At 54.1% G+C, this 24849-nt stretch overlaps 2 protein-coding genes across 9 annotated transcripts; both read right to left on the reverse strand.

The window, feature by feature from the left end:
* Positions 1-264: 264 nt before the first annotated feature.
* On the reverse strand, positions 265-4968 carry CTSK (cathepsin K). The gene is made up of 8 exons (XM_066206956.1): positions 2844-4968; positions 2109-2253; positions 1861-1983; positions 1614-1772; positions 1302-1520; positions 1058-1223; positions 869-974; positions 265-785 (listed from the first exon to the last, which is right to left on the reverse strand). The coding sequence occupies exons 1-8, from the start codon at positions 3638-3640 to the stop codon at positions 686-688; spliced, it is 1815 nt and encodes a 604-aa protein (XP_066063053.1). The 5' UTR covers positions 3641-4968; the 3' UTR covers positions 265-685.
* A 94-nt stretch (positions 4969-5062) lies between these two features.
* Positions 5063-24002, reverse strand: ARNT (aryl hydrocarbon receptor nuclear translocator). 8 transcript variants are annotated; one of them, XM_066206951.1, is made up of 23 exons: positions 23895-24002; positions 19557-19665; positions 18370-18414; positions 17545-17589; positions 16624-16668; positions 14058-14271; positions 13632-13845; positions 13483-13548; positions 13267-13366; positions 12859-12924; positions 12666-12751; positions 12188-12264; positions 11893-12027; positions 11386-11460; positions 10449-10600; positions 9465-9575; positions 9202-9277; positions 8656-8779; positions 8265-8364; positions 7783-7882; positions 7361-7520; positions 6758-6912; positions 5063-6176 (listed from the first exon to the last, which is right to left on the reverse strand). In XM_066206951.1, exons 1-23 carry the CDS (start codon positions 23917-23919, stop codon positions 6087-6089), a joined length of 2370 nt encoding a protein of 789 aa, XP_066063048.1. In that variant the 5' UTR covers positions 23920-24002; the 3' UTR covers positions 5063-6086. The 8 variants fall into 8 exon arrangements, with proteins under 8 accessions (XP_066063048.1, XP_066063046.1, XP_066063045.1 ...); XM_066206949.1 differs by having other exon boundaries at positions 6758-6909; positions 7732-7882; positions 23895-24001; XM_066206948.1 differs by having other exon boundaries at positions 7732-7882; positions 23895-24001.
* Positions 24003-24849: the final 847 nt, after the last annotated feature.

Consider the following 24849-nt stretch of genomic DNA (forward strand, 5'->3'; position numbering starts at 1 on the left):
AGGGTGTGCCGGGGTGTGGGTGGACGTTGGGGTGTTTGCACTGTTGGGGTGTGCCAGGCCTGCTGTGATACCTGTGTTTGGTTTTGGGGTGTGCTGCGCTCACCACGCTCACCCACACAAGGGCACGCAGGGCCTCGTGCCCCCCAGGGGTCTCTGTGCACCTCTTCCCTGAAATCTTGTGGCCCCACAGGGCTCCTCATCCCTTTGGGAAAAAAGGATCTTTCCCATCCCTGTGGCCCTTTCCCAGCACAAAGCAAACCAGTCCAAGCCTTATTCCCAATTTTAGTTGAAAAATGAAGTCGTATCATTCTCAGCAGCCTCCACTGGCATACAGGGTGGAGGGAGAGGGATCTATGTTCTCCATCGGGAATATTCCACCTCTACCCCAGTATTCCTGAGGCCGAGGCTGGCGTGGAACCCGTTTCCTGAAGCATGTCTGGGTGGATTGGCCTTCAGGGATCTGGCCAAGCACAGGCCAGGGGAAGGCAGAAGCCAGCATGGCGAAATGAGGAAAACAGAGTGGAGGGGGGCTCATCCCCCATTCCCCGCAGGTGGAAGAGGGGTGTCTCTCCCCTTCCCAGGGGACAAAGCATTCCCCCTGGGAGCACCGTCAGCTTTGAGACTGGGAGGGAAGAGGCCAAGCTGGAGGGCAGGGCAGTGGGCAGGGAAGGGCTGGGCGGGCTCGTCACATCTTGGGGAAGCTGGCCAGGTTGGCCACACCACAGGCGTTGTTCATGTTGCGGGCTAGGAGGACGTAGCCCTTGTTGCCCCATTCCTCGCCCCAGCTGGAGAGTGGAAAAGCAGAGCCTGAGCCTCTGGAAGAGCCCCAGCCGCCTGCAATTCCCAAGCCATCCCGATGGCACCGTACCTGTTCTTGATGATCCAGTGCTTGGTGCCCTTCTGCGCCCCATAGCCCACGGCCAGCACAGCGTGGTTGATGTTCTCGGCGTTGCAGCTCTCGTCGTAGTACACGCCTTGGGGACACAGCCGGTGTCACCGGGCGTGCCTCAGGTCCCCGAGCAGCCCCACAACCCCCCGTCTCCCCCCAGCCCCTCACCCCGGCTGTAGAACTGGAAGGAGGGCAGGCTGGCGTCGATGCCCACGGAGATGGGACCAACCCGGGCCACCGCCCTCTTCAAAGCCTTCTCATTCCCTTCGGGAATCTCGCGGTAGCCACGGCACTTGGCCGCCTTCCCAGTGGGGCTGTACATGCAGCTCTCGTCCTGCGTGGGGCCAGGAAGGTGGAGGTGAGATGGGGACGGGAGGGATGGAGGGGGATTTGGGGCTGCTCCCCCTCACACCTGGCCAATGTAGGGGTAGGAGTCCTCGGAGTCGATGCCGCGGTTCTGCCGGACGTACTCGAAGGCGTTGGTCATGTACCCGCCCCCGCAGCCGTCGTTGTTGGACACGCAGTCCACCAGGTTTTGAGGGCTGAGGGACAGCAGTTTCCCTGTTTTCCTCTTCAGCTGCCCCTCCAGGGCACCCACTGAGCTGAAAGCCCAGCACGAGCCACACTGGCCCTGTGGGGACACCGTGGGTGACACCAGAATGACACCGGGGTGACACCAGAGTGACACCGGGGTGACACTCTGCTCCAGGCAAAGCCGTCTTACCTGGTTCTTGACAGGGGTCACGTAACCCTTCTTGCGCCAGTCCATGGCAGCTGGGGCTCTCTCGGTCCAGTCGGGGACAAAGAGTGTCTCATTGCGGCGTTGGTGACCACGGGTGGGCACCTTCAGCCCTGTCATTGTCCTCACCACCTCCTCGCTGGTCTGGGGAAGGAGCCCCGGTGGGTGAGCAGGTGGGTGGGGGCACCCACAGGTGGTCAGCCCCACTCTCTCCCCTCCCAGGGACACCCACCATGTCGCCCAGGTGGTTCATGGCCAGCTCGAAGGTGTGGACACCCAGGGCGTGCTCCAGGTTGTGGGCGTTGATGTATTTGAGGTTCTTCTCCCAGATCAGCCTCCGCGTCACCTCGTCCGCCTGTGGGGCGAGATGGTGCTGGGACAGGGCTCCTGCCTGTGTCCCCTGCCCTCGGGACGTCCTCGTGCCCCAGCATCCCACCCTGGGGACGTCACTGGGGGTCCCAAGCAGCAGCCCCCCCGTACCTGCCCATTGTACTGCTTGCGGTGGGTTTTTTTCCACAGCTCCCACTGCGCATCCAGTTCCCGCTGCGGGTGCAACTGGGCCGGCACGGCAGGGACCAGCAGGGCCAGCAGCACGGGCCACCACATCCTGGGGACCAGCTGAACACTGGGGATGGGGCAGAGACTGAGCCAGGGGCCGCGGGTGGGGCCAGGACCCTGCGCCCTCCCTCCTGTGGGACCAGAACCCCCCCCGCCCACCCTGCCTTGGGGCCAGGACCCCCTGCACACCTTAATTTGGGGCTGGGCCCCCCGCCAAGCCTGCCTGGGGTCTGGGTTCCCTTCCTCCCCCGATTTGGGGCCAGGACACCCCCGCGGGCAGCGCTGGCCAGGCGCCGGCATCACATGAGCCGGGACAGCTGGTTCCCGTTACCGCTCCGGCGTCGTTCCGGCAGCCCGGAGCCAGGGGGAGATTTGGGATGCAGAGGGTGCAGGCGGGGGGGCGTCCCAGCCATCCTGCCCCTCCCTGGCTTCACCCAGCGGCCCCCAGCCCCCCGTGGCGGAGCAGGAACCGGGACATTTCCCCGAGTGGGGCCCACGGGCCCGCTCGACGTGAAGTGCCTCAGTTTCCCTTTTCGTGCCTCCGAGCGTCCCACCTGGGACCGGATTCCCTCCCATTCCCGCTGGGATCCATTTCCCTGGGGAAAAGCCACCCGCAGCCCCGCTGGGTCTCCTGGGGGACCCCTCCCCGGGGCTTACCCAGCGCGGAGCCGTCGGTGGGAGCGCGGGAACGGGGCCTGCGGGAGCCTCGGCCGCTGCGCTTTTATGCTGCTGGATTGAGGAAGTTTGGAGGCAGCCGGAAAATTTTGGCAGGCATCGGGCTTTGGATGGGCTGGAGGGAAGGAGGGGACAAGGAGGGGGGACGCGGGGACTGCCCCCGACTTCACGTGGTGCTGCGGGACGCGCTGAGTCAGCCCCGGCGCGGGGCTGGTGTCGGGTCCTGGCCGGGACACCCTCCTGTCCCTGGGGTGTCCTCCCACCCCAGCAGCCTGCCCTGGGGACACCCTGCTGCCCGGGGAACACCCACCCTGTCCCCAAGTCCTCCCCGCGGCCGAATCGGATGGGGCTGAGCACACAGTCCCTTCAGGAGCGGCACGGGGACACCGTGTGACAGCAGGAACCGAGGACAGGCCCCCAGCTCTGTCCCCAGTGTCGCAGCCCGGGGCTGCCTCCCCGTACGCAGTTTGGGGGTCCCGGGCCGGTCCCCGGAGGGGGAAGCGGGGCCGGACGGTGCTTTCTGCAGCGCCCGTCACCTCGTCACGCGGCCCCCGCCGGCACGTCCCGGTGGCACCAGGGCCCTGTCCCAGACACGCCACACTGGGGACATCAGCATCATCATCGCCGTCATCGTCACCCTCCAGCCGTGGGAACAAGGATGGACCATCCCAGGGACCAGGAGGGGAGGGGGCGAGGGGAGACGGAGCAGCACCAAGGTGCGCCCGCGTCCCTGTCACCCCTTCCCCACGGGGGTCCCCGAGACAGGGGTCGCCCCCCATGTGAGCTGAGTGTCCTCTGTGGGGATGGGGGGCTGAGTCACCCTGGGGCCCCAGGGCGGAATCATCGCCGGGAGCACGAGGCCCTGACGTGGCGGCGAGTGACCAGGAACTGAGGGGACCAACAGGGGGGAAACGGGGGACTACGAGGGCTTGGGGGGCAAAAGGGGAGGAGGCTTATGGAGGGGAGGAAAACCGTGGGATGGGGGCTTGGGGGCCAAACCGCGGGGAACAGGAGTCTGGGGATTTGGGGACATTCCTTCAAGATGGGGACAGAAAGATGCAGAAATGAGACAAAGATTTGAAAAAGGGAAGATCTCTTGTTGGAAAATCTCTGCTGCCCAGAATCCACTGGGCCCGATGGACCTGGGGCTGGGACACACCCCAGGGGGGTTCAGCTCCTGCCCCCCAGGAAGTGTAGGAGAAAATTCCGCCCCCAGGACCAACTGTGGAGCTCCCACAGAGGGGGGAAGAGCCCGGCCTGAACCTGTCCCCCATGCAGCAGCCCCTGGGAACCCCGTCAGCTGCTCCTCATCCTCCTTCCCAACAGATCTGGCTGCTCCAGCCGGATTCCTTCTGCCAGGATCTGGCAAATTTGAGGGGGGTTACAGCCATGGGACCTGCAAGGGCTCAGGGAAACGGGAATTTTCCTCCTCCTTTAGGAGCTGAAGGGGAAGGGCCCGGGATGTGATGGGATGCTGGTGAGGAGGTTATTGCTGGGAATGGACCCCCTGAATAACGGGACGGGGTGGATCACAGGATGTCTCCAAATGGGATGTTCCCACTAATCCACAGAGAAATTTGGAATAAAAAAAAAACCACCCCAAAACAAAACAAAACAAACAGACAGAAAAAACACCCAAAACCAACCCCCCTCCCCCCCAAAAAATTACCCACCAAAAAACCAAAAAAACCCAACTAAACCAAAACCTTCAAGTATTAATTTTCCAGAGGGAAAAATAAAGCTTCCTGCTCCACTTACAAGAGGAATCTCTCTGGGCTGGTGACACAAAGGTTTCAAAGCTTCCTACGTGGATATTACTCAGGAATGACAGCTCTGGAATCAGCTCTTGGAAAGGGAGGGTCTCCCCATTCTTGCCCTCGACCAGCAGAGAGAACACTCGCAACCAGCCTGGGGGTCTCAGAGCCCCCCCAACATGCAGGGGAAAGGGGGGAGTACCCACATTCCACTCAAAACAAAACCAGGCTTCCAGGACAACTTGGGATTCTTCCCCAGCTGCTGTTGTGCCGGGTTTCCTTCCAAGTCCAACTCTGCAATTAATCTTCCTGTTGGAATTGAAGCAAGAGGGAATCAAATGGTTCTTCCAGCCCCTGAGGAGAGCAGGGCTGGCCACAAGTTGTTGTGGTTTTTTTGGGTTTGTTTTTTTTTTTTTTTTTCCATGGAAAAAGCCAGAAGAATCCAACTCAATGTTTAAAAATTAAAAATTTTATATATATAGATATATATATATAAAAAAAATTCATTCTGTTCCCTACTTTTCCAGCTCTCCTCTTACAGTTTGTGATTTGGCAACAGCATCATCCCATGGCAGGAATTCTTCTTTAAGGAGATGGTGAGTGAGCAAATGTAGTTCCTCAGCAATACCTTGATGAAATCCAGGGATTCTCCTACATCCAGCTCCAAAACGAGGACAAGGAACTCATCTACATGTGATAAAATTCCATGGACAGCATGGAGCAGGTTTTATCCCAAAAAACCTGTTGAAACATCAGTTTGTGGCAGCACAGAAACCATCAGCTGGAAAATTGATTCATCCAGAAGAAAGCTACATGGGTAATTATTTTTATGGCTTGTTAATTATCCCGGGGTAACGGGGGGTCATGGGTCACACTGATTTCATTGCACAGTTCACAGGAGAGAGAAGATTCCAAACAAACGCAGGAATCTCCACATCGAGCACCCTGGACTGGAGACGCTGTAACAACCCTCCAAAAACAGCCAAAATCCCTCCAAAAAGGAGGAAAACACTGGCTCAGGACACGGATTCTTACTCAAGCATCCTCCAGGATTGTGTTTACAGGGATAACACTTGGAAGAGTTTCTTCCAGTACTTAAAAATTCCAACAGCTTGCGTTTTATAGAAAAAGTCACAGCAGAGAATGAAATAAAAACAGTCAAAGCCACCTTAAAAGTTTGGAAGGGCTGTCTGTGGTCCAGACAGGAATCCCTCCCAAAGAAATCCACTTGGGAGCGGCTCTGGGAACACGGGGCCTTCGGCCTTGTGGCACTCAAGTCCTGAAGCTTCCAGAACAACCCCACATGGAGGAGGTGTCCAAACCACCTCCTCCTCCACGGCCATCCCTCCTTGGAGCTCCGCTTCCAGAAGGTGGGAAGTGTTTAGACAGTTCCTTGAGAAAAAGACTTGTCTGTTTTCCTTTACATGTGGATAGTGTGGAGAGCTTTACGTTGTTTCCACTAAGGCTTGTTTTATTCGGAAAAAGAAGGGAATATATTCAACTCTGGGAATTCTTCATTGTTGTAGTTGGGCCCTTGGTCCCCCAACATGGTCAGCATGTCCTGTGAGGATACAAGCAGAGAGTTAATATCCAAACTGGAATATCACGTGTCCAAAGACCTCAAGTTGTGCCAGGGAGGTTTAGACTGGAAATTAGGGGGAACGGTTGGACTCCATCTCAGAGGCTTTTCCAACCTCAACAATTCCATGGTTCCATGATGATGTTGGCAATTTAGCCACGGGTTTGCAGGAATGGACCAAACTGGTCCCTTTCCCAAGGGAACACAGGGTCTCTGTCCAAGGCAAATTTAAGGACAGCAGCGAATTTCAGCTATAATCACCAACTGCTGGGAAAGCTGGGGTGAGACGATTATGAATTCTCAGGAATTATCTTAATTTCATTGGACTTGAGATTTTTTTTTTTTTTTTAATTAATTAGAAGGGTTAATCCAACTGGAATTTCACACTGATCCTGCAACAAGACCAGGACACAGAGCCAGTCCTGCCCTCCCCACTTCCAGCTCCATCAGGTCATCCAGGAGTTTGGGACATCCCTGGTTGATTTGAACCAGTGGGGCAATCTCTGGGTGCTTCAAGACCAGTGGATCCCACGAGACCGGGAGGTTAAAAAGCCCCATCTTACTGGGAAGACCTCAGGCTGGCTGGGCTGGGGCTGCTGCACGTGCTGCTCCCCGGATGCCGGGCCGTGGTGCTGTCCTTGCCACTGCGGCCACATTCCCACGGCGTCGGCGGCGCGGGGCTGGAACGGGGCCGGGGTCTGCGCGGCCTCCGCGGCTGCTGGACAGAGAACACAGGCAGTGAATCACTGCTCCTCTGGGAATGTGGTTTCTCCAAAGCTCTCATGGGATTGGGAAGGGCAGTGCAGCTGCTGCAGACAGGACAGGGTCGCCCCCCAGGAATTCCTGCCACAGGAATCCAGGTGTTTGCCATGGGATAGAACAAAGGGACTCCCAGAGGGGTTTGTTTCCTTAAAATAGTTCAAAATTCATCTCCTGGGATGACCCCAGATTATCCCCGGCTGCTGAAGGGATCCACAAGGACCACCAAGTCCAACTCTGTGGCTGGAGGATGACTGATGAGTGTCAGTCAAGGCACGGATTCAACTCTGCTCCCCACATTTAGGCACTCCCAAAATCCACAGATCGTGATGGAGAGCACATCCCACCACAGCCGGATGTTCCCAGCTCTCCTCGCAGGGTTTTGCTGCCCCCCAAGCCGCACTCACTGAAGCCTGTGCCGCGGCCGGCCAGGCCCGGGTACGGCACCGTGGTGGGAGATGCCGTCGATCCCGGCGCTGCCATGGAGCTGAAGGAGGACGGCGTGCCCTGGAATGTCCCCATGCCGAAGGAAGGCGGCCGGGTCTTCGCTGTCTGGGATGCCACTTGCTGTAAGAGAGGAAAAACACGGGAGAGGAAGAGGAGGCACGGATTCACCCCACCCCTCAGCTCAGGCAGGAGTTGCCAGATCGGTCCCAAAGGAGGAAGCACATGGACACGCAGCGCCGGAGAGTGGAAGCAGGATGGTTCCCCATGGAGAGCAGGGTCTGGAAGGCAGCGGGGAGCCGGGGCCTACACCTGAGGGTTCGGGCTGTGCTACCTGGGGTGTGAACACCGGCCGTGTCCCTGGAGCCCAGGTGGTCCCGCTGACCTGAGCTGGGCTGGAGTGGCGGGAAATCTGGGACAGGATCCGGCCAGCGGGAGAGGGCTGCTGCTGGATGATGTTCACTGGAGGGACCATGCTGCTGCTCCTGCAACAGAAGAGGAGTATGAGGCCACGGAACGGCACTCACAGGAGGAAGAGGCACCAAACCCTTCTGCTCAAGTTATTGGTGGAGGGAAAGGAGCCCAACAATTGGGGTAACTCTGCCCATCTGGGAAGGGTGGAGTGGTCAACCCCAGAGTGTCCCAACAACGTGTGAATGTGGCACCTGGGGACAGCATTAGTGCTAAACATGGGTTAACAGTCAGACCTGATGATCTCAGAGGGCCTTTCCAATCTAAATGATTCTGTGATTCTATACTGGGATACAACTGAGAGGAGCTGCTGGGGCCGTGGGCACACAGATCGGCATGTCCAAGGCACAGCAGAGAAAAGAGAAGGGGGCAGGAGCTGGGCAGGTGAAGCCTCACCTGAAGTTCTCAGCGGGCCGTGCAGCAGTGAAGGTGTTTCCCTGGGCAAAGAGGGGCGGGTTGGCTGGCATGGTGCTGGCAGGGATGGCTTTGCTCTGGTCTGCGGAGAGAGCACGAGTCATTTTTGGGCTGGGACAGAGAATCAGTTGGAAGAGATGTGTCTGTGCAAAGGAAGACTCCTTTGTTCCATCTCCGGACACAGACTCCAGATGACTTTGTTAAATCCTGCCTAATTTGATTTCCTCTCCGTTTTCCACTGAACTCGCACGGAGGCTTTCTGGGGTCAGAGCATCCACTGCAGACTGGGAGCAGGGAGCAGTGCTCCGCAGGGACGAGCAGGAAGGACGTGACCAGAGCAGGCAGGAGGAGCAGAGCCATGCTGCTGACCCACCTGTGCTGATGCCGGGGAAGATCTCCCCGAAGCGTGGGTCCCGCTCCTGGCTGAAGAGGCTCTCGGCCTTCTCCAGGGGCTTGCTGTGCTCGGGGCCGGCGGCGCTCACGGGCTGGACGGGCACCTGAGGGGGGACACGGTGCAGCTGCTCTCACCTCAGCACAGGGCAGGTGAGCACAGGCAGCAGCTGAGGGCCCGGCTGCTCCAAGGATCCTGAGGTGCTTTTTGGGATGGTGGGATGCCCAGTCACATCCCTGGAAGTCTCCAAGGCCAGGCTGGACAGGGCTTGGAGCAACCTGGTCTGGTGGAAGGTGTCCCTGCCCATGGCAGGAGGTGGAAGTGGATGGGCTTTAAGGCTCCTTTCAACCCAAATTATTCCATGATTCTATGATTCCACATGGTAAACTGAGCAACATCCAAGGCAGAAACATCTTCCCCTCAAACCCCATCTCAACCTAGCGCCACCACCTTTAAACCCCCAGAAAAAGGGTGACTTAAACAGCGCAGGAGAACAAACAGGGAGTGCCCAAATCCCTCTGGACTCACCTGTGAGTGCTCGTAGCCAGCCAAGCTCTCCCTTCCTGGGCCCACTTCCAGCTCTGCCTGGGGTGGCTGCTGCTGCCTAAAATAGAAAGTGTCTGTAACAGGGGAACACAGGCTGCTAAAGATAATTCCCACGGGAACAGCCCTGGGTGGTTACACCAGGGATTCGTCAGCCTCGAGCTCCTGGCTGCAGAGAGGGGAATTTGGCAATCAAAGGCGTGTGAGGGGAAGGCGGAAATGGGAAAAGGAGCCGAGCTCCTCCTGACCTTGAGGGCAGTGGGGCCGTGCCCATGTCCAGGGGAAGGCTGACGCTCTGCCCCAGCTGAGGCCTGGGCATGGAGTTTGCCAGGGCAGGCCGCGACTCCTGGCTCGAGTTCCTTCAAAGCAAACACAGAAAAAGGAGACTGAAAAAGTCCCAACTGGTAGCAAAGCTGGGTCCTGCGTGTAGCAGGGCGTGGCTGTCTGGGACTAGATGCAAAACCCCGTCTGAGTGAAGGGGTTTTTGAGTGAGTTTCCACTTGGTTTCCTTGAAAGGTGGAGCCATGGAATAGGATGTTCCAGATGTGGGGGCTGTGCCTCCCTCCTCCACACTCAGTCCCTGCACACCTCAAACACAACCACACAGAGGCTGCTGCTCTGCTCTGAACCTCCACAGGGATTTCAGGATTCTGGATGTGGGAATGGCTGTGTCTGGAATGAAGAAGTTCAAAGAGAGAGCTCTGACATGGGGCAGGAAGTCAGGCCTGCAGCAGATTTCAGCCCTGCAGGGAAGCAGTGCTGCTCTGCCTTATGGCAAAAAAATCCTTTTCCCAGGCAATGCAGCCTTCTGTTTGCCTGCTGGAGCTGCCCTTGCCAAGCCTGCAGCTCTAGATCAAGCACAGTTTCTTGATCATTACAAGAGGCGTGGAGCTCACAGAAAGAGAGAGCAGCTCTGACCCATTCCCGAAGATGGGACCCTCTGGGCTGTCACAGGAATCCAAGAGCATTCTAAGGCAGATTTCACTAATTTCAGGCACTGCTGGAGCTGAATTCTGGCAGCTTGTTAAGCCACACAAGACAGCCAAAGGCATTACAATTCCTGCACTTCGTAGTCCTCCGGTGCCTGGCACAGCCCAGCAGAGAATGGGAGCTGGAGGGACTTAGGAACTTCTCTGGAGTTGTGCAAACTGATGGGAAGCTCGTGAGGGGGAGAGGCTGAGGCTCCCCAGCTCTGGTTATTCTGGACCGAGAGCCCTTCTCCGGGTACTCACTTGACGTTGGTGTTGGTGCAGATGATGTACTCGATCTCATCTGAGTAGGGGTTCTGGAAGGTGAACGAGCTGGTTCTCATCCACAGCCATTCCCGGTTTTTGGATCGGAAGCGGAACATGACTGACAGAACCTGGCCTTTTAACTTCACCACCTAAAAAAAAAATGGAATTACATCAGTAGCACCTGATCAAAGGGGAGGAAGAGCAACCTGAGCACGAGTTCCCCCCCCGACCCCTGTGATGGCCCTTTGCCTCACACCTGGACCACCACGTCTCAGTCTTCCCAAACTAAATGGCATCATTCCCTTGGGACAGCTTGATTCCTAAAGGATACAGGAGGGGAATCTAAAATCCCCTGTTTGGCTTCACCTCTCTTATCTCTTTGCACTGGTGAGATGTATGAAAAAGCCTCCAAGAAATGAAACACATGCTGTCGCTTCCCATTCCAACGGTTTGGAGCAATGGATATGAGCAGCTGGTTTTTGGAGTCATGAAAGCACAGGGGCAGCCTTACCTGCCCTGCCACCAGTCCAAGGCCCTCAGAAATAACAGTAACGACAACAGGGCAAGAAAACCACCTCCACTGCGGGTTCTGCAGCACTGGGCTGGGCCCTAGAGATGAACCAGGGTTTCAGCCAAGTCAAGCACGCGCTTGGGAGCCACATCCCTGGCCCTAAAAGCCAACTGGACCAGCAGCCAGAGCTGGAGTTAAGACTGGATTCAGGAGTTAAGACATCAGATGCTTCTGTTTTATTTTGCATTTAATGGTATGACTAAATCTGCAACTGTTTGCACAGGAGGATTATCTAAGCTTTGTTTTTCTTCTTGCTTTTCCAGTCAATTTCACTGCTTTGCCAGCACCAAGACATTCCAATCTTGGAATGAACTCCAATCTGAATTCCACCCTGCATGCAAAGGGCAGCTACAATGCTTTTACCTGTTGAAAACTGTCCCGTAAAAGCTGTTGGTCTTCTGGATGGCAGAAATCCACAATGTCTTTCCCCAAAAGTTCCTGTTTTTCAAGGAATTGTGAGAGATTGAGTCAGTTCATCTGGCAGGCAGATTCCATAATCAATCCTCTTTGGACAGGTAGTTCCCGCTCCTTCCCCCCAAATCCCTGTTACACAACCCAAGCACAAGAGCTGGTGTGCTGTTTTTAAAAAGAAAAGCACAACAGCCGTTGATTAATGTTTGATCTTTAACTCAATTTGAGGCAAAAATTGCTTTAATTGACATTTGACATAATCCAGAGACACCCAGCCTTCCCATGATCAAAGGACCTGGAAAAACACATGGAAAAGCAGCCAGTGGAGAAGAAACACATGTCTGGGTTAAGCCCTGGGCACGGTTTATCTGCTCTGTTGGACAAGCAGAGCCATGATGGAGAAGGAAAAGTAAGTTTAAAGAGAACTTTTTTTCTTAAAAAGCTCCTGAAGGTCCTCACCTGGGGCTGGTAACCCACGGTGGCCACGCACCGGTGGTCGATGAAGGTGAAAATTCCTTCGGTGTTGTGTCGGGAGATGAATTCTGTGGGCTGGCACACATTGTTCATGTCTGTGCAGTTGGGGGAGCTGGTCACCTGCCAGGAACACAGGGAGAGTCACCAACCCTCGCTGTCCCCGAGCTGCCAGCCCTGCACAGGCATTTGTGGCGACTGGGGAATGTTTGCAGACAGGGCAGTTTAAATCTGGGGATTTCCAACACAGGGCAGTGTTGGAAAAGGGGAACAGGGCACTCACCTGGAGCCTGCCAATGGCCACGAGGCAGAACTTGCTGCCCTGGCCAGCGTCGGGGTCGTCGTCAGGCAGGGAAACACCTGGGAGGGGAGGGCCAAAAATTCCAGCAGGGTTAGTACAGAAAAATGGCTCATTTCAGAGGAACAGACTTCAAGACATCTCTCTGCCCTGGTGTGTAACTCAGTACCCTTCCCCATGAAAGGATTTTGTGAATTAAGGTGATCCCCCCACCCCCTTTTTCACCAGAAGGAATGAAAATCCCTCAATTTCAGCAAAAGCTGCACATCAGGCAGTTCAGTATTATTTCCATCCTCTACTGACAGAGATCTCTGCTGCTTCACCTGCAAAAATTAGGTCAATCTTAAAATAAAAGCCCTAGATACGTTTGCAAAGCACTTCCTGGCACATTCAGCTCCTGGAATGGCAACTTTAGACCATGTGCTCTTAAACCCAGCCCACCTGAACACAGGTGAATCGTTACCTGCCGGGGGCCAGGCCTTGATGTAGCCCGTGCAGTGCACGACGACGTAGTGAGGTTCTCCATCCTTGGCTGCACCTAAACCATTCCTAGGGAGAGAGAAACAGGTTGTGCAGCAGTGGGGGAAGGTGAGGCAAGGTGTTTAGCTGTGTTATTTGTATGTTGTGTGTATATGTGCTATTTATGGATCATTTACCTGCAGCGATTCCTCATGAAGCTGAGACGATTGACAGTGACAGGATCCACGGAGCTGTTGCCACACCTGCACCAGGGTTAGAAAGGATTTGATCCTTCTTGATCAACACGAAAATAATTTGGATATCTCGAGTAAGACGAATTTCCATCACACAAACCCCTCGTCGTGCACAACTCAAGGGAGGTGACACTTGGGCTCAAACTAATTGTTATTTTAAACTGGATCTTCTACAACAACAGGGCAAACAAATATCCCAAGAACTTGACTGTAGGGAAAGCTCAGCCATGTTCTATCATGTCTACATCAAAATGAGCCCCAAAAAAGCTGAAATAAAAGCATGGAAGGGCCAGGGTTAGGGAGCAAGTTCCGCTCTAGGCTCAGAGATTTCCTCAGGGAATTCCTCCCTACCTCATTCGGCAGATGAAAGATCTCCGGGAGCCCATGCACATCCTCATGGACTGCTGCCCTTCCTTCTTCACAGTCCCCGTCTTCAAATCGAGGATACGACCTAAAAGACAGGAAGCAAAAGGAGATGCTGCAGCACTGGGAGTCCTTGCACCAAGACAGGTGTGGCACCAGGTAACGTACTGGGAACTGGCAGGACACGAGTGTCACTGGTGGTACCTTTAGATGCATTCTCTGGGGGGGCTGCAGCATCCTTGGTAGCAAGGCACCAGGGCTTGGTTCCCTCTACAAAGGGAAGGGTTTAATCCAAGTCCTCTGCAGGCTGTCCCACCTGCCAGCCCCTCGCATCCCTGCCCGGGCGGCCGTACCTGTGAGGGCGTTCTCGGAGGTGGAGAGCTGCTCCCGCAGCTTGCCCACGTCGTCGGGGTGCACCTGCTCGTACAAGGTGCTGCCGAACCACTCGGACTGCGGCTGGTTCAGCACCGGCGTCACCGAGTCCGACACGTAGACCACACGCCCCGTCTCGCAGGACACGATGAACAGGAAGCCATCGGCTGCCTCCAGGATCAGGTGTTTGAGTTCCTGCAGACACGCAGACACCTCTCAGCTCCACAGCCAAAATGCACCCTGGGTTTGGATGCTGTCCCCCCACCCGTCATTTCCTTTTCCCCTCTGCTGTAATTCCCACAAAGCAGCATCAGGCCAAGATCAGAAGGCTTCAGGGAGACCTCACTGTGGCCCTCCAGGAGGCTTAATAAAAAAGAGGAAGAGTGATTTTTGATATGGGCAGAGACCTGGTCGGTGAGAAAGGAGGGTTTGTAGGTGCCATCCGTGGAGGTGTTGCCAGTGCCACGCAGGGATTTCATGTGGGACACGGCCATGCGCAGGATGGTCAGCTTGTCCGGCTTGCGGGCCAGGGCGCTGCACGTGGGCACCATGTCCGACAGCTCCGTGATGTAGGCGGTCATCTTGTTCCTCCTCCTGCGCTCGATCTCGCTGTGGTTCTCCCTGCCAGAGGTCGAGGAGGAGAAAAGGAGGAAGGTGAAGTTACCAGGGGTGGGAGGCTCAGACGTGTCCCCACGTCAGCGCTCGCACGGGTGTGACACACAGAGACGCATCGGGGCCGTCAGGATTAGGAGCCAAGCCTCACATGCTGGGCGTGCGCAGGGAACGTGGAGACAGGGGCAAGGAGGAGAGGGTACACCTGGACCTTCCTCAAAGTCACAGCAGCTCCCTGGACCCTGGGGACAGCGAGAGCTGGCTAACCTTCCCCATCCACCACACAACGCTGCAAGAAGCCAAAGGAACTGCTCCTCTGCCCCCTAAGTGCGGTCACCTCACCGCAGGTGACCTCAACACTGTCCATCCGAGGGTGGATGAGATCACCTGCACCATCAGAGCCACCAGGTCTGCAGTTAAAATTTGGGCACCCGCTCTTCTGGGCAACCTGGGCTAGTGGGACGAGCTCCAAGGCTCCTTCCAATTCTGAGTGACCCGAACCAGCTGGGTCTCACCTTGCAGTGCTTTTGGAAGCCACTTCTCAGTGACACCAAGAGCCCTTCCACTGTCACAGCAGGGAAAGCTTCCAAGCAGGTCACACCTCATTTCTGCACAGTCAAGGCCAACCAACCTGGGCAGACCAGGATCAGGCAACACCTGGGTGGTGGCACCGACCTCTAAAGAGGCACTGCAGCCACTGCTGCCACCTAAAGAGGCTCCTGGCACCCCTTTGGCTCACAGGGCACAGATCCCATCAGTCCCACAGACCAGAAGTTAGCTCTTTTTGCCCACTGATACATAATTTAACTGGGTTCCTAAGGTGGGTTTTCCAAAACAGAGTTTAACAGCCAGGTTTCCTATATAGACGGATGGATCAGGTGCAAGGAAGCTCATGGTGGGAAGTGAAATGAGATGGAAGTGTTGGAAGGAGCAAGGATAGGCAGGTGAATAAACACGATAAATACAAAAACGGAGCATTTGTCACTGCGAGGTGTGTGCAGACATTTAGTGACCTCGCCCTTGAGCTAGGCAGCTTTTCTAAACTCACAAGCTCAGGTGTGAAAAACAAAGATCCTTCAGCTACAAAAGCTACTGGAGAATCACCAGACATTTACACTTCACTTGCCCACTGTCACTCTGCCGTGAGGAAAGGATGGAAGAACTGGGATTGTCCATCCTGGGGGACGAGAAGACTCCAAGGAAACCTTGGAGCCTGTCCAGTGCCTAAAGGGGCTCCAAGAGAGCTGGAGAGGGACTCGGGACAAGGCCTGGAGGGACAGAACAAGGGGGAATGGCTTTCCACTGACACAGGGCAAGGCTAGATGGGATTACGGGAAGGAATTCTTCCCTGTGAGGGTGGGGAGGCCCTGGCACGGGCTGCACAGAGAAGCTGTGACTGCCCCATCCCTGGAAGCGTCCAAGGCTGGACTGGATGGGGCTTGGAGCAGCCTGGGATAGAGGAATTGCAGCCTGGAAAGGTGTCCCTGCGTGAAGGAGACGAGCTCTAAGGTCCCTCCCAACCCAAACCACCCCATGGCTCTCTGAAATGTTCTTTACCACAGGCTCCTGGGAACAAACCCTTGGAAGGCTCTGCTGCTCCCTGTATTCCCAGGCCTCACCTCTGTGCCTTCCTGATCTCAAATATCTCAGCACGGCTCAGTGCAGCTGGCAAAGGCACTTTGGGGGTCAGGTTTTGGTTTAAAGACAAAACTGCCCAAAACTGGCTGAAGTCTGCAAGGTGGGAAATGAAGGGCACAGGTGTTAAGGCTGCTGTAGGTGTGCACAGGTGACAAATGGGCACAGGTGTCCTCAGGGCCCATTCCTGGATTCCTGGTGCAGCATTCCAGGTGACTATTCTGGTGGTTTCAGGCAGTCTCTCATTAATTACTAGAAATTAATGGAAACTTATGGAAAATTTGAATCCTGTTTCCAGTGACACCACCTTTCCTGGAAGGAAAACACCTGAGCTAACACACCTTTTCCTGTCTCTTCTGAGAGTCCAACACCATTCCCAGACAGACAACTTGGTACCTCGACCCAGGACAAGAGGAACTGTATTTAGCACAGGTTAGCAAAGCTACAGGAGCAAGCAGGAGCCCAACCCTGCGGCCTTTGGTAAATAAATCCTTTCATGTATTCCCTAAAAATGTTCCCCCAAGGATGAGGTGTGCCTTTCCCTCAATGCCTTTCCCCTCCTAATCCCAATTCCATAGTCATTTCCAGGAGCCTGATAGTCCTCTGCAGCAGATGAGGGAAGGAAGGGAAAAAAAAAAAAAAAAAAAAGAGAGAAGGGATGCCTAGAGAAACATCAAGGAAAGGAAAAACTCTGCTTGTCCATGCTTGAAATCTCCATTCTCCTACCTGGCAAGTCTCTCCTTATCCGCTGAACTCTGCTCATCATCAGACCTAAAAATAAAATTAGCCAGCTAAGCTAAAAATGGAAAAAAAGTTGAAAGAAATGGAAAAAAAAATGGAAAGATGGACTAGGAAACCCAGCCTAGGGACAGGCCTGTTTTGCAGAGGAGCAATGCCATAAAATAAAACAGTCATTAGTTTGCAACATTCCACATTAAATCGGTGCCTGATGTGTTGGAGTTTTAAAACATTTTCTGAGGCTGTGACCTAATTTGCTTCTTTCTAATATTACAAGTGTTCTGACATTTCTAAGGTATTTTTGATTTGCTTGACTTCAGAAGGACTCAAACCACTTAAAAAGCTGGAGAATCCCAGCTTGGAATTCCCTGTAGCCCTTTGGCAGGTAAGAGCAGGACAGTGACCCCCAAATCCTGGGGGCAGTTTTGGGCCCCTCCTGGCAAGATGGGCTGGAGCATGTCCAGAGAAGGAGCTGTAGAAATACAATGGGCTCAACCCCAACGCTCAGAGATACTGTCAGACACCAAAAACTGATCACAGTATCACCTACAATCTCCAGACAACGCCTAATTTGTAGAGCTTCTGTGAAATTCCCCACAAAACACACAAATCACAACGTGTGCCAGGAAACCCTGTCCGAAGAAAACTTGTACTAAGCGGGAAACTTGAATCTCTGCAAGTTTCTTGAGCAGGAGAAAAGAATGAGAGTCCAAGGCCAGAGCTGAAAGGAACGGTGAAAAAGAGCAATGTCATTGTCACACTCAATGAATTGGCCCCAAATAATCAAGGAGTATCTGTGGATCCCTTGAGGCACCTTCAAGGAGAGATGATCGCGAGAAGGGTGCTGCATGACCCCTCTAATATTAAGGTTTTTTGGCACAAAATGCTTTTAAATCCTCCAATTCTTACCTGGCAAATCTCTCTTTATCGTTTGGCATCGGGTCATCATCACATCTAGGAAAAGGGGGAGAGGTTAAAGTGTTTACACTTCCTTCTTTCCCAAAAAAAACACTGAGAAAACAAGGTTCAGGAACTCCCACAAAAAAATGCCTGGGGTTGAAAAGGCCAATGTGGCTGTGGGCGGGCAGGGCAGGACAATTCACTCATCACTCCAAACGCTGTGGGTGAACTACTGGAATCACCTCCACTGGGTTTTCCACTGCACATTCCAGGCAAGGACGGTGGGATCACACTCAGTTTAATCCCAAACCAAGAAACAGATTAAATTGCACTTGGAAGATAAAGGTAGCCTAAATCAGAACCTCCATCCAGGGGTTTCTCTTGGTAAATCCTACTCTCATCATCCTGAAACCATTCCATAGCCATCCTTAAAGCACGGGAATGCAGGGAATTCCAGTACCACTGGAGTTATTCAATCCTAAACTGGGTAGTGAGGCTACAAATAAATGACACAAGATATTCCAACTCTTCTGTGTCCCATATGGATCACGAGGAGATCCTCGCCAACTCCGCGGGAATAAGGATGTCTCTGCAACTGAAGCATCCTTACAACAGATGAGGATCAATTAACAATGTCTGAGGCAGGAACAAAAGTCACAGAGGTGGAGGAATATTGCTGACTCGGAGAAAGGGAAGAGTTTGAGGAACTGGAGCAATTCCCAGTGCTTCCAGAGAGAAAAAGTCACAGGAGCAGAAAGATCTTGCTCCAGGAAAAACACAGAGACACAGCTAGACCATAGGACAGAAACTCCTAGATGCCATGTTCTCCCTCACCTGAGGAATTTACTGTTCCCTTCTCCATCATCATCAAAATCGAGCCTGAAAAACAGAAAAAAAAGATAACTGTTAACCAAGTGGTTTCTCCTTTAAATTACTTTTCTGTCTGTCCCCACGGATGCAGATGATTCCTGAAAGGAAAAATTAAGTCATCCCTACGCAGTGTAGTGATCCTAATGTGAAACAACCAACAAAGTCTGGAAAGGGCTTCTATGAGGAGTCTACCAGGAACAGAGCAAGGAAAAACAGTTCCAAAGGAAGAAAACCCACTTGGAGCATCCACTGCATCCCAACCCTCTATTCCAAAAGCCTGGATCTCCTAGGAGAATCAGGGACCCTCAACAGCCTACAGATGTAGCATTCCCAGATCAAAAGCCTGGATTGAATGCATATAAAATTAAAAAACAAAAAAACAAAAACAAAAAAAAAAAAACTAGGAGGGTAAAATCTGCCCGGAGTTAAAGTTCTGTTTGTGCAGTGTTTGCTCACACAGGGTCAAAATCCCACTCCTGACCAGTCCATGTGGGAGGACAGATGTTTCACCTTTCCTTCTGGGATGGAAAACTGTGGCTGCAGCAGAGTAGGCAGCATGGGAGAAGCTGCAGGGGAGTGGGAGCATCAGCAAATGGGGCTGAAGGAAAGAGCTGGAGTGACTGGGAGGGGCGCAGAGACAGATTTCAGTTGGCTTGAAAATTACGAGGCAATTTCTCGTGCCAGAAATCTGGGAGCAGTCACTCAACTCCCTTTGAATTTGTAAAGGCATTTTTAGGAAACAAAAAGCCTCCCACAAGCACATTGTGGCTTCCCCCTACCCCTCCCAGGGACAGCACAGCTGCAAAGGTTGGAGTAACCCAAATTCTCTGTTCCCCCAGGTCTTGCAGCGACTCCTGTCCCGCTCTCAACCCTTGGCGTGCATTTGCTCCTTCTGTGAGGTGCAAAGCTTTTAATCCCCTCTGAGTGTGTCACCTAACCCCCTCCTCAAGGGGTGTAGACAGCACAAGGACATGACCACAAAGGGAAAGGACTGGACAGAGCCCACCTGAAGGAACCAGGGAACTTCTCAGAAGCAGCCACAGCTGCCCCTCCCGAGGCTGACGGCTCTTTCTGGAGAACAAAGCTTCCTCAAAAAGGCCCTTTTCCCACGGCCCTCCCCGAAAGCACAGCCCCAGCCCTCACTCACTCACCCGGGCCGTCTCTTGCTGGGCCTCTGAACGGCTCCTCCTGCCTGCGCTCCCGACCCGGAGCTCCCGGAGCCGACGGCTGCACCCAGCGAGGACACGTCGGATGCCATCTCTAAACGGGAGCGGAAAAAATCAGGGAAATCAACCAGGATCACGGCCAAGCCCCTCTGGCTCAGCGGAACACTCCCCAGCAGGAGCAGCTGTGTGTCAGCATCTGCTGGGGCTGGATCTGGGGCACTGTGTGTCCGTGTCCTTCCATCCGCCGCACCGAGGGGCCGCTCCCAGTGCGGAGCACACGCTGCTTCCTCAGCTGCAGAGCTGAGGCTGCCAAATTAAAAGATGTGGTCTCTTTTCTGAAGAGAGGAGGAGCCTGGTGGGAGCAGGGAAGGGGCTGAGGCTGCTCAGGAGGAGGGAGGAGTGGAGCTTCGAGTTTCCCTGATGACACCAATTTGCAGAAGGGTTCATTTCCTAATCTGAGACAAAGAATGAACCAAAACGCTGGTAAAGCACCTCAAAACCCATCATCGTTCAGCTGATCACGTCTGGTCTTCACCAGTACAGACCAGTGGGCACCACGGGCACCATTACTGGCTTGCCTGCGCTCTTCCACAGCTGCTTGGAGCACCCTGGATGAGTGTTTTTGAATCCATCATACACAATTCTTTCCTATTTCTGAAATAAACAGCTCTGTGCTTATTTCAACAGTTGTGGGTTTGCAAATGTGCCACAAAACTGCCCCAAAGCAGTCGCTCCAACCCGAAAATCTCCACCACGACCTTTGCAAAATGAGCCTGACGCAGCCCCCAAACCACTTCTGCTTTACCAAAGCAGAAGGACCCCAAAGCTACCCAGACACCCCCAAAAACGCCAGTGCTGGGCTTCCCAAACCACCCCAGCAGCACCGAGAGCAGCTCGGGCAGGAAACAGCCACAACTGGGGGGACAAAGTGAAGAACTCAGGTCAGGTTTCATGAATTAGGGAAAAAATGGGCTTTAGCTGGTGTTCCCAAGTTCTCCACTCCCCAAAGCCAGATTTCAGTCCAACAATAGTTTAATTTCACTTCCAGAGTTGGATATTGGTTTATTTACAGCTAAAAGTGGAGCAGTACAATCACCTCCGTGGTGTGCCTGGACCTCACAGCAAACACGCTCCCAAATTTTTGGTATTTCTGCCAAAATTAAACGTATTTTACCACATGAACGTTCCCAGCCTCTCTGCCTGCCTGGTTTGTTTTCCTCCAAGCAGCTGGCGTTGCTGAGGAAGCTTTTTCCCTGCCAATCCATAGTATTTCCCAGGGGTGACTACAGTATGGAATAAGCATCCAGCTCGAGGCTTGGCAGCTGAAGGAGCCAACAACAACAATCCCAACCAACAGCAGGAGCGAGCACAGCCCATCCAACACCAGGATCCTCTGGAATTCAAAAATACATCTGGAGAACAAAAAAAAACAGAGGTGGAAACCCTTCCCCATCCCTTTTCTGCTTGATTTTGGGTCACTCAGATGCCACTGTGCCCCCTGCCCAATGCCCAAGTGAAGCCCCAAGGTGACACTGAAGGATTTTGTTTAACAAAATGAAGTTCCAAGTGGGAATAAAGCAGGTCAGGAGGGTTCCTCCTTTTCCCCAGCCGTCTCTGAACACGGTGGGAACAGAAATGAAGTTTCTGGAGCACAGAGGAGAATCCCTTTCTGGAGGGGAAGGAATTTCCGCTCTGGGCAGGGGAAGGAAGTGACACCGTGCTGTTCTCCGGGCCCAGCTCCACACAAGGCTGAGGGGGACACAGGGAATTGCTTCTCAAGCCTTGCGGATTTCCCAGGAGCCCAACACAGGGACCAGCGTCCCAGGAGGAATCTCCCTCACACCAGGTTCAGCTTCCCACCGAGAAACATTTCCCTCCAGTGGCCCAAGTGGAAGCCCAGGACAGGCCCTGGGGTTGGGCACCAGGACTGGCACCACTCTGCCCTGCAGGGAGAGTCAGGGTGAACAGCTCCCAAAAACAGGGACAGCACAGGCTGAGCTCTGGCTGTTTCACCCTCTGGGATTTCTGGGAAAGCCACAGGAACACAAAGATCCCTTCCCAGCTCCTGTCTCCTCCCCGGCCCAAACACGAGCACCTTGACACTGGGGTGAATCCCTGGAGCACAGGAATTCCTGGGCAGTGCTGCACTCACCACTCCTGGAGGCGTCCAGCCAAGAGCTCCAGGAAGTCCCAGGTGGGTTTCCAACCTCCTGGCTGGGTCTGTGTCCCAGCCCCTCCCAGAACCCATCCCTGCTTCCCTACGCCATGTGTTGGATCTAATTAAGGCCAGAAGAGGAGCAGAGAAACGTTTGAGAGGGATTGTAAATCCCAACCCTCCCCACTGCTCCAGGCTCCCAGCCCAGCTCTCCTGGGAAAGGCTCTGCTGCAACCACTGGCATCCCAAAAGGGGAAAAAAAGGCTCCAAAATAAAATTACAGCAAATATTCCCAGCTGTGATTTATGAGAGGGGCTGCTGCAGCTTTTAAATATATTTTTTATTGCACAAAACTGGTGCTTTTTGCTGAAGAGGCTTTAGCAGGGCTGTGCTAAAGCTTTGCCAGGCTCACATTTGGAGATCAATTCTCACAATATTTGCTTTAAATTTACCCATTTGTGAGCCCCCCAAAAAGTTTGGAGCAGGTCTGGGAGCAGATAAACCAGCCTTAAAACTACTTTGCATTTCACTCACATCTATGGCACTTTGATATTTCTGCTTTTATGGTTTTTTATTTACAAAACATCTCCATTTCTGTGTCCGAGGTACATTAAATTCATTTTTTGAAGTAAGCAGGAGGTTTTTAGTTTGTTTGAGTTTCCCATGCAATGCCAGCTCAGCACTTTCATCCCCATGGGAACCTTCTCCAAGAAGAAATATAGAAATTAAGAGAGGAATGTTTCTTCCATTGCTAAGGGGTTGAAATGAAAACATTCTGGGTATTTTGGGGCATTACCCAGCATTCACTGGAGCCCTGAAATCTGTTTTTTAACATCAAGGAAAAGAAGACCCACACTATTTTTAAGAACTCCTCAGAATTTATTCTCCTAATAATCTCCATGCTTTCTGTTTGTGTATTTTCCTCCCTGTGTGTAAAAGCGTTGAGTGAATATTGGTCACCCTGCCCACGACCATAAATATTAAACACAGATGTTGAAAATTCTTTCTCTTCTCCTTCGGAATTTAAAACTTTTTTATTACGCAAAAAACCACGGCACCCTGAAGACCCCACTTCCACAAATGCTTGGAAGTGCAGTTTAAACCCACGAGTATCTTCCTTCCCCCTAAACTGGATGGTCGGAGTCCCTAATGTCCCCCATTAAAAGCCACAAAACCTTCCTAAAAAGTTAAAGTAAAACCCCATAATCCTTCAGCGGTGTCAGTGAACACCTCTGGGTAAACCTGAGCACCTCGCACGACCCTCAAGCCACAAGAGGAGCCACAAAGCACAAGCCAACACCGAAAAAAAACCCCAAAACCCTCAAAACACAACAAGCTCAAATTCTGATCTCAGCCACTACGCTGTAAATCCATTACGACTTCACAGATGCTAGGTTAATCTGGACACGAGCTCACTTCAGAGCAGTTTAGCAAGAAAAATGATAAAATCACATATTTGAGGCTTTTTTTGGCAAGAACCAGGGATGACCAGCCCCCGGCTTCCTGTGCACGGGGAGCTGTGGGCTCTGGGGACCGCGCTGAGGAGCCGGAGCTGAGGGGACATTGTGCTCCGGGCCCTCCCCGCCCTCACAGAGCCCGGAGATCCCTGCAAAACCCTCACAGCGGGGCAGCAGGTTTTGTCGGCAGTTAGGAAAACCTCCGTGAAAACACAGGTGGAAAAGGGGCTAAACCCGACAGAAGCCGTCAAGGAAAACAAATCCAGACGGGCGGTGATGGAAACCCAGCCCAGGGACCCCCAGCACGGGGGTCTGCCCACAGACCCCCCGCCCCACGCACCCCAAACGCAGGTAACACAGCCCTGACCCCTCAGGGGTGCCCCCATCGCCCTGCCCCGTTTCCCCCGCCACAGCCCCCCACAGGGCTGCCCCTCAGCCCCCTCCTCACGCCCCTGCCAGGGCCCCTCACGGCCCTGCCAGCCCCTCCAGGGCCCCTTCAGCCCTTCAGCGACCGCTGAGGGTCCCTCTCGGAGCCCCACATGACGGCCCCCGCCCCTCAGCGTGGCCCTCGGCCTCCCAGGGCCCCCTCAGAGCGCTTAGGTCCTCCCAGGCCTCCCTCACCCCGCAGAGAACCCCTGAGCCCTCCCCGAGCTCCCGCTGACCCCTCCGGCCGCTCCCCAGCCCCGCCTGTGCCGCCGCGGCCGGGCTCACCCGCGCTGGCGGCGGTGGCGGCCATGGCGGGGCTCCCGGGCCGCCCCCTCCGGTCTCCGATCCGCTGATCCAAGATGGCGGCGCAGGAAAACCTCCGCCGGCCTCGCCGCCCCGCCGGTACGGGGCGGGGCCAGCGCCACACCGGCCTCCTATTGGTTCAACCGGGGGGTGGCGGGAGGGACACGGGGAGACGCCGCGCTGCTACTGGCCCAAACGGACCGCTGGGGGTGGGACAACCGGAGGGCACGGCCAGGGGGCGGGGCGAAAGCCGCCGAGCACCGCCCACACCGGGGAGGAGGCGGGGCTTTAGGATGGGCGTGACTACAGTTGGTGGTGTTAATGACGTCACGTAATTGGGGTCGGGATTGGGACTGGGGGGAGGTTGGGGTCCTAAAACCCCGGGAATGAAGATTCGGGTCCGTATGACCCATGTGATTTGGCCTGGAACTGGGAATGGGATTGGAACCGGTTTTTGAGTCAAGACTGGGATTTGGGACCACCAACAGGACCCCAAAACTCATCCTCTGGTGAACAATCTCTGGAAAACCCCTACAGTCCAGCTCAGGGGGTGTCAAAGTGTCACTGTGTTCCCAAAGTGATCATTTTTTTCTCTCAGAGGGGGAAAATAAAGACACTAGAAGGAGATTTTTGGCATATTTTGGGTGTTCTGGGGTTTTCCTGAGGCTGTCTTGCAAGATACAAATGGGCAGCTCAGTTCAATGCACTTTCCAAGTCCATTCCAATATAAACAAAGAACTACCTTGAAATCCTCTCACAAGCAAGGTTTTCGGATCTTGGGGATGAATTCTCCTCAACACTTCCCAAATCACCCCAAGACATCAGGAAGACCCATGAAGGGACCCAGAGCCTTCTCCTGACGGGAAAAGGGGGTGCGGGGTGGGAATTTAATCCCCTGGGCAGCGTCTGAAAGGTGATACTGGTACATTCTTGCAGA

This window comes from Chamaea fasciata, unplaced genomic scaffold (genome assembly GCF_029207755.1).
Source record: "Chamaea fasciata isolate MVZ Bird 193981 ecotype frontalis unplaced genomic scaffold, bChaFas1.0.hap1 SCAF_31, whole genome shotgun sequence".
In the NCBI taxonomy this organism is placed as follows: Eukaryota; Metazoa; Chordata; class Aves; order Passeriformes; family Sylviidae; genus Chamaea; species Chamaea fasciata.